The sequence below is a fragment of the Macaca nemestrina genome, chromosome 4 (genome assembly GCF_043159975.1).
Source record: "Macaca nemestrina isolate mMacNem1 chromosome 4, mMacNem.hap1, whole genome shotgun sequence".
In the NCBI taxonomy this organism is placed as follows: domain Eukaryota; kingdom Metazoa; phylum Chordata; class Mammalia; order Primates; family Cercopithecidae; genus Macaca; species Macaca nemestrina.
Window position 1 is genome coordinate 187407489 of NC_092128.1, and position 12956 is coordinate 187420444.

The 12956-nt window shown below is 55.4% G+C and overlaps 1 protein-coding gene across 1 annotated transcript in view; it reads right to left on the reverse strand.

Moving 5' to 3' along the window:
* LOC105472520 (thrombospondin type laminin G domain and EAR repeats) overlaps positions 1–12956 on the reverse strand; it is a 78490-nt gene that overhangs the window by 20549 nt on the left and 44985 nt on the right. Inside the window, exons 3-8 of the mRNA XM_011725861.2 lie at positions 11201–11291; positions 9687–9843; positions 8335–8466; positions 7146–7372; positions 5512–5698; positions 1835–2064 (exon numbers count right to left, since the gene is read on the reverse strand). Coding sequence (XP_011724163.2) covers positions 1835–2064; positions 5512–5698; positions 7146–7372; positions 8335–8466; positions 9687–9843; positions 11201–11291 — 1024 coding nt within the window. The remainder of the gene's footprint in view (positions 1–1834; positions 2065–5511; positions 5699–7145; positions 7373–8334; positions 8467–9686; positions 9844–11200; positions 11292–12956) is intronic.

Here is a 12956-nt window from a genome sequence, read left to right on the forward strand (position 1 = left end):
CTGCCCCCGTGCCAGGAGGCTGATCCCGCCTCTTCCTGGATCCCAGGCACGCTCATCTGTTCCATCCACAGCACTAGCGAGCTCGAGGTGTGTTCCTTCTGGCACTGCTGGCTCCTCACCTGGGTACCTGCAGCTCATCTGGGCGGCCACAGCAGCCTCCCAATGGCTCACTCCCTCCCAGCCACCGACCAGTCATTATCGTGCAGCCCTGTCAACCCCATGAGGGCAGGCTTCATGTTTCACTTGCAGCCTGTGGCTCTGGATGGTGACCCTGCTGCCTACTCCCAGCCCCGCTGCCCTGCAGGTCCTTTCCCACTTTCCCAGCCCTCACTTCCTCCTGGTGAGGCCTGGGAAAGTGGGGGGTGTGCTCGCTGATGTCTGCTCTCCTCGTGCCTTGAACATCCACGTAAAACTGCCCTTCCCCACTGGACCATGAGTGCCCGAAGGGTGGGGCTGTGGCCACCTGGATGACGCTGTGCTGCAGCCTGCCGGTTGGCTGAGCACGGGGCAGCCCCAGTGCAATTCTCTGCACATTAACACGTGTGGGTGGCTGGTCCCTGTGAGCCGCGGCTCATGGTCCGGCCCCTGCGGGCTTCTCAAGGTGGTCACACTCCCGGTTTCCTAAGCTGCTCTCACTCCTGCCGGGTGGAGGGGCTCCAGGAACCTGTGATCGCTGAACTCCATTTTCCTCCCTTCTGTTTGGAAGCTCATTCCCATGTACTACCTGCAGGCTTGCCCTAATGAGATGTATGTATGGAATGTTATGTATGGAATGTATGGAATGTTCCAGAATGCCTTCAATCATTTCAGCCGTAAAGCCCCACCCACCACATGCACAACCTCTTGTCTAATGCAGGGGTAGCTTGGCAAGGCCTGACTGCTGTCGCTGTGTTTCCAGACTCCCTGATGGGGGCAAGGGGTCCGGGCATCAGCATCCGCTATGGCTCTGCCCCTGTACCAGCCTCACTGGGATGTGGCATGAGGGCAGCTCATGTGGCAAGAGTGGCCTGGGTTAGTCTCACTGCCTCGGGTGCAGAAGGCCCTGAGAACATTTCTGCAGTGGAATGAGTCGCCAGGTCAGAGGGCACAGAAGATTCCGGAAGGACACGAGGGAGGTGATGTCTTATGAGAGGCACGCTCCTAGCAAACAGTGGGAGTGCTGTCACCGGCACTACAAAGCCCCCAAGCTGCCCCCTCGGAGAACTGCAACTCACATAGAGGCTAAGCCCGAGGTGGGAGATGTGCCCCCACCTGTCCCATACCCCGCACCTCTGCTCCGGTCACAGTCCTATGCACACTTGCTGGGAGCAGGCAGCACGCTGTCCCCGCCCCTGGAGGTGGAACCAGCCGAGGGACACTTGAGGCTTGGAGGGGAACACCACATGCTGCCCCGACCGGGCCCCCACACTGGCCTGGGTCAGAGCCAAGCTGCCCAGCTGCCCCCAGGCCAGGGCCCTGACACCCATACAGACTCGGATTAGACCGCGGGAGCTTCCGAGGGGACGAAGGGCCTGTTCTGAGCCTGGGGACTGCTTTATGGAGAACACCACACCAGGGTGGGGCAGAGCCAGGGTGCACCTCCTGCCTCATTTCCGGGCGCCTGGACTGTCCCTGGGCACACAGAGGCTGCCAGGCAAGAAGGGCTCAGATGCCAGGCAAAAAGCCTGTGCCATCCAGAGGGGCAGGCCCTGCCTGGGTTTTGGGGTCACGGGTGCAGAACAGCACTAGGTTTGGCTCTTGGTGGACCCCCAGCGCACATCACCTGTCCTGCAGGTGCACGTGGCAGACGCAGTGGCCAGCGATGGAGAGGCGGGGCTCATGCCGGGGGCCTTACCGGGAAGGACTGGAAGAGCTGGAAGGAGCCCAGGAGCCGGATGTAGAGGTGCGAGTGCACCTTTGTGGAGGTGCCGTTGAAGGTGTTGGCCACCACCAGGAACGAGTAGGGCCCCACACTGAAGAACTCCCAGTCGTAGGCGCCAGAGGTGGCAATGGTCTGGTTGGCCTCGAAGAGCCGGGTTGCCGGGTTCCACTTGTAGATGACGCTGTCGATGTTGTGGTTGTCGCCTGGAACCAAAGGACTGTGCTGGGGGCAGGGAGGCAGATTCCACAGCCCCATGGTAGCCCTGACATAGCCAGAGCCCAGTCCAAGTCCCTGCCCTGAGGACCACAGGCCCACGAGGGCAAGGCCAGCTGTTGGGGACATCCCTTCTTACCTTGAGCCTCTCACCCTCAGCCCCTTTCTGACTCCACCTCTGGGCCTTCACAGGTGCCATTCCCATGTGGAAATGCTTGGTGGCCCCCATCGCCCTTGGGACAGGTGTACATCCCCAGGACCTTCCCGTGTCCTGGAGGTGGGGCCCACTGTGTCCTGGCCCCACCGCCCATGGCTCCCCAGCGTCCCCACAGGCCAGGCCTTCCCACGCACTGCCACCTCTGCCTGGAGGCTCCTCCCTCTCCACTGTGGAGCTCCCCCATTGGGTGGGTTGTGGGCTCAGGGGAGTGCAGAGCTGTGGAGCCTGGGCAGGGTTGGGTCTGGGGGTCCTGCAGGTGGGGAGATGCCCTCAGACCTGGGCCAGCTCCTGGAGCTACAGGATGGCAGGTACTTGTGGTGGCCACTCAGGGCATTGTCCTGGCCTGGAAAGCAGGTGTCCCAGTGCCTCCCAGGCCGGTGCTCCTCACTGTCTCTGCTGGCACAAGGGAGGACAGCTGCCTGTCCTCAGGAAACAAGGCCATGGAGGCCATCCAGATCCCATGTCCTCGGCAGCTGTCCTCCATTGCACACCTGGCCAGGCCAGCTACCAGGCCAGCATCGCTGCCATGGGCCTGGGCCCATACCCAACATCTGCCCTCCCTGTGCTGGTCAGACCTTTCCTGCGGGGAGATTGCTTAATCAGTCAGTCATTGAGGTAGTCAGTCAGTCAGTTGTCAGTCAGTCAGTTATTACAGTTGGTCAGTCAGATAGTCATCAGTCAGTCAGTCACTGAGATAGGTAGTCAAGTAGTCAGGTAGTTGGTCAGTCAGTCGGGTAGTCAGTCGGTCAGTCAGTCAGCCAGCCAGCCAGCCAGCCAGCCAGCCAGCCAGTTAGTCAGTGAGGTAGTCAGTCAGCCAGTCAGTTAATTTGTCAGTCAGATGGGTAGTTGGTCAGTCAGTTGGGTAGTCAGTCAGCCAGCCAGCCAGCCAATTAGTCAGTGAGGTATTTAGCCAGTCAGTCAGTCAGTCAGGTAGTTAGTCAGTGAGGTGGTCGGTCAGTTGTATCAGTCAGTCAGGTAGTTGGTCAGTCAGTTAGGTAGTTAATAAGTCAGGTAGTCAGGTAGTCAGTCAGTCAGGTAGTTAGTAAGGTAATCAGTCAGCCAGGCAGTTAGTTCGGTAGTCAGTCAGTCAGGTAGGCAGTCAGTCATCAGTCAGTCAGTCAGTGAGGTAGTCAGTTAAGTCAGTGAGATGGTCAGTCAGTAAGTCAGTCAGTTAGGTAGTCAGTCATCAGGTAGTTAATCAGTCAGGTAGTCAGTCAGTGAGTGAGGTAGTCAGTTGTCAGGTAGTCATTAGTCAGCCAATCAGATAGTCAGGTAGTTAGTCAGTCAGTCAGATAGTCAGGTAGTCAGTCACTCAGTCAGCCAGCCAGTCAGTGAGGTAGGTAGTTAGTCAGTGAGGTAGTCAGTCAGTTAGTTTGTTAGTCAGTCAAGTAATTAGGTAGTCAGCCCGTCAGTTCAGTGGTTAGTCAGGCAGTCGGTCAGTCATCAGTCAGGTTGTTAATCAGGTAGTTGGTCAGTCAGTCCATCAGTCAGTCAGTTAGTCAGTGAGGTAGTCAGTCAGTTCGGTAGTTAGGTAGTCAGCCAGTCATCAGTCAGGTAGTTAATCAGTCAGGTAGTTAATTATCAGTCAGGTAGTCAGTCAGTCATCAGTCAGTCAGGTAGTTAGGCAGTCAGTAAGTAAGGTAGTCAGGTAGTCAGTCAGGTAGTTGGTCAGTCAGTTAGGTAGTTGGTGAGGTAGTCAGTCAGCTAGTCAAGTAGTTAGGTAGTCAGTCAGTCAGACAGTCAGGTAGTTAGGCAGGTAGTCACTGTCAGTCAGTCAGTCAGTCAGTGAGGTAGTCCATCAGTCAGCCAGCCGGCCAGCCAGTCAGGTAGTCAACTAATCATTCAGTCAGTCAGACAGGTAGTTAGTCAGTCAGATAGTAAGTCAGTTAATGAGTCAGCCAGTCAGGGAGTTAGGTAATCAGTTAGTCGGAGAGTCAAGTAATTAGTCAGGTAGTCAGTCAGTCAGTCAGTCAGTGAGGTAGTCACTCAGTGAGTCAGTTAGCCAATCAGGTAGTTAGGTAATCTGTCAGTCATACAGTCAGGTAGTTAGGTAGTCAGCCAGGTAGTTAGGCAGTCAATCAGTCAGACAAGTAGTCAGCCAGGTAGTTAGGCAGTCAATCAGTCAGACAAGTAGTCAGTAAGGTAATTAGTCAGTGATGTAGTCAGGTAGTCAGTCAATCAGTCAGTCAGGTAGTTAGCCAGTTAGTCATGTAATTAGTCATGTAGTCAGTCATCAGTTAGGTAGTTAGTCATCAGTTAGTCAGTTAGGTAATTAGCTAGTCAGTCAGTCAGCTAGTCAGTCAGGTAGTTAGGTAATCAGTCAGTGAGACAGTCAGTCAGTCAGTAAGGTAGTCAGGTAATTAGTAGTCAGAGAGTCAGGTAGTCATTCAGATAGTCAATCAGACAGGTAGTCAGTCAGTCAATCAGTCAGTGAGGTAGTCAGCCAGTAGTTAGTCAGTCAGCCAGTCTGGTAGTTAGATAGTCAGTCAGATAGTCATTCAGGTAGTCAGTCGGTCAGTCAGTCAGTCACTCTTTGAGGCAGTCAGTCAGTCAGTCAGTCAGTCAGTGAGACAGTCAGTCATTCAGGTGGTCAGTCAGTCAGCCAGTCAGGTAGTTAGTCAGATAATCAGTCAGTCAGGCAGTTAGCCCGTCAGCTAGTTAGTCATTCAGGTTGTCAGTCAGTCAGCCAATCAGGTATCAGTCAGGTAGTCAGTCAGTCAGAGAGTCAGGTAGTCAGTCAGTAAGGTAGTCAGTCAGTCAGTCTGTGATGTAGTCAGTCATTCAGGTAGTCAATCAGTCAGTCAGGTAGTTAGTCATGTAGTTAGTCAAGTAGTCAAGCAGGTAATTAGTCAATCAGTCATCAGGTAATTAGGTAGTCAGGTAGTCAGTCAGTGAGTCAGGTGGTTAGTCAGCTAGTCAGTCAGGTAGTCAGTCAATCAGTTAGTTGTTTTCAGACAAGGAGGGAGGATGGCAGGCATTCTGTGCTGGGAGTCAGTCTGGCAGTCCATGTTTCTAGGGTGGCTCTGCTGTGGGCAGGTGCCCCAGGGACAACCAGTAGATATCCGTCCCTCAGACAGTGAGGAATAGTCCAGAATGCATGTTCACCCTGTGCTGTGTGCGGCTTATTGATTTTTAATAAGATACATATTCACCCTGCATGCAAATCTTGCTCTGCCCCTGGAATGGTTGCCTCTGGGTATAAAGGCCACACCTGCCCTACCTTCCCGGTGGTTGGCCACCGCCAGGAAGTGCTCCCCATCCACCTCGAAGGCCTCCCAGTCTCGGGCGCTGTGTGTGGCAATGCTCTGATATGGGGTAAACTTCAGCTTTCTGTGGCTCCATTTGTAAATGACAGAGAACTCCTGACCCTTTTCATCTGGTTCAAAATTAGCCACTGCCAGGAAGATCTGAAAGAGAATAAACCAGGACCACGTGGTTCTGCTTGGGTCGGTGCCAGGGGCCTGGTGCTGAAGGCTTCTGAACATCAGCATCTCTCTCCAGATCCACGGCTGCTACGTGGTGCAGGGACAGAGGACCGAGGCCCCCGCATTACAGGTCATCATGGTGGGATGGGCGCAGAGCTGGTCATTACATTCATCAAGACCCTTGAAAATGTCCATATTCTTTACCCAATATTTCCACTTCTATTGCTATCTGAAGGCAAAAAACACAAAAGCCAAAATTCCCAAATTCAGGAAAAGCTTCATGCACAAAAATGTTCTTCATAACCCAGATGACCAGAAAAAACTTGTCACAACCTGTTCTCCCGTGTTACAGGTGTGATCACCACGCAAAGCTGTGTCAGGGCAATGTGTGTAAAACATGAACATGGCGCAGTGTGCCCAGGGCTCATAGTGCAGCTGCGTGAACATACAGAATGAAGGGCAAGGTGCATGGTTCATGGACAATGTGCTTGGAGGCAAGGACACGACATGAACCTACATACTCGCTTGGATGATGGAACGAAATATTTTCCCCTTTGCTTTTTGGAATTTTCCAATTTTTCTTTGATGCAAAGTTTTTCTTTATAATAAAAAATTAAAACCTTATGATGTCATCAATCAAAAAAAAAATAGTTATTCACCCGCCATACTGGATGCAAACGCAGCCTGCATGAGGGTGACTATAAGCCACAAGAGAGCAGTTTCTATCTGCTGTGCTCACTGCTTTAGCCGTGTGTCCAGACAGGGCCTAGTGGGTGTGCTTGGCACATTGTAGTCCAGCGAGTGACTATTTGGGGGCAGTCAGGAGGTGCTGTCTCCAGGACATGGCTGCGTGGAGTCCAGGGAGTGGACGGAGCTGGGAAGAGGAAACCCCGTCCTTCCCATTGTGATGTCAACCATCTCCCAGACACACCACCTCGACCCTCTGCCCAGAGCAGCCCTGACAGGAAGGTGGCTGCCAGCCTGCGAGGTCCCACCCGTGGTTCCCCTGAGCCTGGCCTCAGCCTCGCGTGTGGACATCACGTGTCCTCGACATTTGAGGAAAGGAAGGATCAGGAATGTCCATCTTCTAATGTCTTTCTGAAATGATTTGTGGGTTCTTGACCAGCTCATGTAAACACTCTCAACAGGTTTTAAATGTAGTGATAAGGGGTCTATGTAGAACCGGATGGCATCTGGGAAATGGTCTGGTCTTCCATTTTGTGGGAACTGAGCAGACTGTCTCAAAGTCACATCCTGGATTTAGGGTGGTGGGCTAATGTGTGTGACTCTGTGAGCCTTTTACCACCTGAACGAGGTGTTGACACCATGAGAAACTCCTTTACCTGCAGAATCAGTGTAGGGGCCCCGCCCGTGACTCGGGGCTTTCCAAGTGAAAGGGGATGGAGGAAGTCACCGAACACAGACTTGCCTTTTTCCCGATGGTGAAATGCCTCCAGGCCTGTGCTTGGTGCGTGGGGATGTTCTGATAGGAGACGAACTTCCCTTCCGTCCACTTGTAGACTGCGGATGTGGCTTTGCGGTTGGCTGTGGCCACGAAAAGCCCCACCTGGGGGATGCGGAACACCTCGATGCCCAGGGTCTCTGAGTTGGTGAACAAGTTCTGATGCTCCTCCACGTAGTCCAGTCTTTCTTTGGCTTGTGATAGAAACATTGTGACTCGGTTAAGACTTCTGAGAACGGAAAGCGAGAGTAATCCTCGCGGGAGCACGATCCCCAAGTCCCAAGCCACAAGCCACGACTCCTGCGCCTCGGCCTCGGGCATCAGTTTTCACATTTCACTCACACAGGAAAGGCCTGTCAAAGGGAGGCCGCTCACTGCTGCCAGGGGCTTGTGATCTGTGCAGCCCCCAGTGATACCGACAGGATGACGCTTACACATCGTGGCCTTGTTAAAAGGCTCACTGCTTCTGTGGCAAGTTGTGCCCTTGATAATGTGAAAGAGAGTTAGCAGCTCACACATGCGCTAGGCGGAACCCGTGCCCGTTTCTCACGGGTAACCCGTCTGGAGCATCTATTGTCACCTCCACTCACCTCCCCAGCAGCGGGAACAGACTGCTGAGAAGGCTCGCTGTAAAAATAACCTTTCAGACTCTTCATCTCCTTGGATTTCATCTCTGATCTAGCGGACAGGGAGGGTGTGGGCAGAGGCGGCGGCCAGGCCACCCTACCAGGGAGGCTGCAGGGAGGCAGGCATCGTCTTCCCATAGATTGGGAAGAGGTACCAAGTGATGCCCAGCCCTGTCAGCCCATGTGCCATGCCCTGGAGGTTCACATTTCCAAATGAGATGCACAGGCTCGAGGCTCCTGGTGGGGCGGTTTCCTGTCCTGAGTGATGCCTGCCCTGAGGAGGGCCCGTGACTGGGAGTCCTGCGGCTCTAGGGAGGGCAATGTCCTGGCTTGCTGGCCATCCTGGCCGCCCCTTGCTTTGGGGGTCAGTACTGACGCTGCCTGTCACTCTCAGAAGTGCCCCAGCCTGACGGCCAAGCCTGAGGTCATTCAGAGGTGGCTGAGGTGCCCCCTTTCCTAGCCTCCACTCCCAGTCATGCTGTGCCAGAGTGGCCCTGCATGCCGATGCCCCGGGTGCAGGGCTGCCTCACCTGCTAACACGGAGACCCACTCGTTGCCAACACACAGGTACAGCCCCTTCCGGCTAGCATCAAACCAGAACTGGGCGTCTTCCATCTCGGTACATGGTGGCCGGGGTCCCAGCGTCACTCGAATGTTGGTTTCTGAGGGGAAGACCAGGAAGATGAGTATCTAGCAAGCCAGTGCCCCCCAAGGAAGACAACGCAGGAGGAGGCCCCAAACCAGGCTGCCCTGCCTCAGCCTCTGCAAGCGGGCCTGGAAGGGTCCCTGCAGGCACCTTGGCACAAGCCTGCCACATCGCAGGTGGGGAAGTGAGAACCTGGCCTACTGGTGATGAAGGACATCGTGATGCCCCCTATATGGTCAGCCCACCCTCTGTCCACTCTGGAAGGCATAGCTTTCCATCCCATTGAGACGGAAAAGCCCTGCTCCTCTGGGAGTCCTCAGCGATTGCCCATGGTGCGGTCTCCTCTCGGGAGGGAGTCCCTGTTGACACTGGTGTATCTTAACTACGGCTTGGCTTGGATCTGTGACAGTTTGATCCCATCACTTCCAGTAGTCACACCCCACTGTGGGTCCTAATTCTGCCACCTCTTGACTCTACGTGGGACATCTGTGCACCTGCCAGCCGGTGCTGGCCTGTGGTGTGACACAGTATACCATGCAGCCCGGATGTGTTGGAGGTGGGGGCTCCCCTACCTGGTAACCACTAACCCTGAGGCTCGGGGGCTCGGCTGTTCTCCACCTCGCTGTCCCTTGGGGTGGCCGCTGAGCAGTGGGGATGTGGCGGGGAGGGGCATTTCAGATTCTCCATGGCGGGAGTGTGGTTTAAATAAATACAGTCACCCTTGTAACTTCACACAAGAGAAAGCCAAGTGGGGAGGCCCTCTGGGCCAGGGGGATTGTGGAAGACGTGAGTGTAGGGCCAGAGTGGGCCCGACTGGGGCGTGCTGGTCTAGATAATGGTGGGACAGAGGTGGGGTAGGGAGAAATGGCCCAAACGCTGTCCTTGGGGGGTAAAAGGGGATGAGGGATGTCAGATAGCTCTGGACAAAGACTTTCTAAAGTAAGTTAGGCCTGCTGTCTGCCTGGGGTCCCCAGGAAGGGGCTGGATGGCTGTCATGGGAGTGCTTGGAGGGGAGGGCAGGATGACACTGGCCTGTCTGATGGTGCCGCCTGCCTTCCTGGGGGTGGGCCCCAAGCATCTCCCTGGCCATTGTGACCGCTGCCCCCAGTGGCAGTGACGAGAGGGGCAAGCACATGGTGGGGGGTGCTGAGAGCTGAGCCCTGAGTTCCTGCCTGGTGTGAGACCAGGGCTCTCGCGTCTGCCTTTGGTGCGGGGGCCGGCGGCCCCCCTACTAACCGTAGGGATATTTTAGCACCTCGTTATCTTCTGGCTTCCCCGTGAGAGCCTGCAGGACCCGTGGGATGGACAGCACTGCCAGCGGGGCATTCCTGCTGGGACACAGCCTTAGGGTGGCGTCTGAGCCGGGCAGCAGGACCAGCTGCCTCACCAGGCCCTGCGGAGAGAGGGACAGTTCCTTCAGGCCCACGCTGCTGGGGAGGGACCCGCTGAGGAGGGGACCACTGGGCTTGGCCCATCCAGACCCCGGAGGAGGGTGGGGTGGATGGAATCTAACCTTTTGCAGAGGTAAGTGGGAAGAGTTTACATGATGGTTACTGAGGAGGCCGTGGGAGCAATGGTGAAGAATTGCCCCCCCTTCCGAGGGAACTCACAGAAGGGTTTGTGTGAACCTGGAGTGACTGGCTACTCTGCTCATCCAATAGCCCATCCACCCATCTGTTCATCCATGCATTCATCCATCCATCTGTCCATCCATCCATCCATCCATCCATCCATCCATCCACTCATTCACCCACCACTCATCCATCCATTCCTCCATCCACCCATCTGTTCATTCATGCATTCATCCATCCATCTGTCCATTCATCCATCCATCCACCCATTCACCCACCACTCATCCATCTACCCCTCCATCCACCCATCCATTCATCCATCCGTCCATCCATCCATCCATCCATCCACCCATTCACCCACCACTCATCCATCCATTCCTCCATCCACCCATCCATTCATCCATCCATCTGTCCATCCATCCATCCATCCATCCATCCATCCATCCACCCATTCACCCACCACTCATCCATCCACCCCTCCATCCACCCATCCATTCACCCATCCATTCATCCATTCATTTAGCCATCCATCCATCCAACCCATTCATCCATCACTCATTCATTCATCCCTCCATTCACCCATCCATTCATCTTTCTCTCCATCTGTTCATCTCTCCACCCATTCATCCACCCATCCATCCATCTATCCATCCATCCATCCATCCATCCATCTTCCATCCCTCCATCTGCCCATCCACTCATCCATCTGTCCAAACATGCATCAATAAATATTCAGAGCATCTGCTATGTGCCAGGCATGGCTCTAGCCACCGGACTCAGCAGGGAACAAAGACCTCTAGCCTCATCGAGTGAGGTCCCTGCTCACACGTGAGTGGAGACACAGGCACTGAGCAGACACACAGCTGGCCTGAGAGCAGTCAGCACTACTGAGGAAAGACAGCTCCAGGGAACGGGCTGCAGGGCAGAGTGTGGGCATTGGCTCAGTGTGCTGGGGGCAGCCTGAAGAGGACCCGTTGGGCAGGGACCCAAGACCATGAGGGAAGAGGGTGCCAGGAGGAAACAGCGGTGCGAAGGCGCTGTGGCAGAGACTCCACACACGCTGTGCCTTCTTTTCCCAGTTAGCACATTCAAGGATCTGTTTAGAGCAGTAAGACAACCGGCCTGGGGCAGTCCCATCCCACAGCACGGGTGTTGGGAGGGCAGCCCCTCCATACTCACCGTGAACAGGCCTTTGGCTCTCCTCCGGCTGCCGACGAAGAATCGGGCTCCTCTCACCGACAGGGTGGCCGGGAAGGGCACATCGGCCATTCTGAAAATATCAGAGGACAGTGTTAGGGCCACAGGAGAGTGGTCGCACCAGTTTACTCACAGAAGGAGCGGGAATGAGCCCCTCACTAAGCAGCGTGCACCGTGCCGTGGCTGCCACACAAAGGACGGCACACAGCCGATCGCCTGCACAGCTCTGGAGGCCAGTAGCCTGGATCAAGCTGGGGCAGGGTTTCTCCGAAGGCTCCAGAGGAGGACGCTTCCTCGACTCATCAGCTTCCGGTGGCTCCAGGTGCTCCCCGTGACCTGTGGCCATGTCACTCTGGTCTCTACCTCTCCCCGTATCTGTCTCCTGGTAAGGGTCCTAGTCGCACTGAAGCAGGGCCTGCCTCACTCCAGGATGACCTCAGCTTGACTTGATGACTGCAAAGACCCTGTTTCCAGGTAAGGTCACGTTCATGGGTGCTGCGTGGACATGAATTCTGGGGGGCACTTCACCCCAGGGCCAGGGCCTTCTGCAGAAGTGTGTGGTGACATGCTTAGTGGTTCTTCTCCATCTCACGGTGAATGTGCCATGGCTTCAACCTGTACAGGGTCCTCCGGCCCACTCACCCTCCCTCCACTGAGCTCCTGCACCATCACCCGGCCTGGGGTGCTGGGACACATGGCTTCAGGGCAGGAGGAGGCTGGTGACCCACGAGGGTGTCAGGAGCAGGTGGTCTTGATGAGTGAGTGGAGGCTGAACACCGGAGATGGAGCAAGGTGGGTGGCCACTCGGGGACGGCGTGGCTAGAGCTCCTGGGCAGAGGAGCAGGGGTGCCTTCGGGCTTGCCTCCCCAGCCCACGCTGCCACTGTCTCTTGTAAAACGTCTGCTCCTTCCAGTCTTTGCCATCTGGCTGCAGCTGGCCATGGTGAACTCAGCTCCTGCCCTGCTGTCCCAGAAGGCCCCGTCCTCTGCACACAGCTTGGCCTCTGCTAGGGTCCAGGCTTCTGGCCCCTGAAGCCCTGGCCTGTACCCTCCATGGCAACCTGCCAAGGGCTTAAGTTCTTCCGTGGCCACAATCGGCTCCAGGCCTGTGACTCCTCATGTCCCACCATCTCCCCCAGGAAGTCCACTTTTAAAACATTCGGGGAACATTCCTAATCATTATGCTTTCCACCCTAATTTCTTCCTTTCTCCTGAGGAGGCAGGTGAATGTCTGTGCAGGCCTCAGGCGCTGCCGCTGCATCATTCCTAGCTGCTGTGGCAAAGCCAGAGTCAGGCGGCGTTGATGTCCAGCCAGAAGGCCTTTCTTTACGGGGTGAGAAGCCGCTGCCAGGCCAGGTTGTCTTCCGCCCGCCTGGCACCTCCCTGGGAGACTCTCAGCTCTCGGGACCTGAGAACTCATCACCCTCCTGAGGGCCCGAATGAATTTGGGGTAGGGTGGGAGAGAGGCTATGATAAAAGTGTGTTTAAACTAGCTGCATAATAAAAATACTTACAAGTTTCATAACAAAACAGAAGATCCTACCTTTGAAAGTAATATTTGAAGGCTGGGCGCGGTGGCTCAAGCCTGTAATCCCAGCACTTTGGGAGGCCGAGATGGGCGGATCACAAGGTCAGGAGATCGAGACCATCCTGGCTAACCCAGTGAAACCCCGTCTACTAAAAAAAAAAAAAAAAAAAAATCTAGCCAGGCGAGGTGGCGGGCGCCTGTAGTCCCAGCT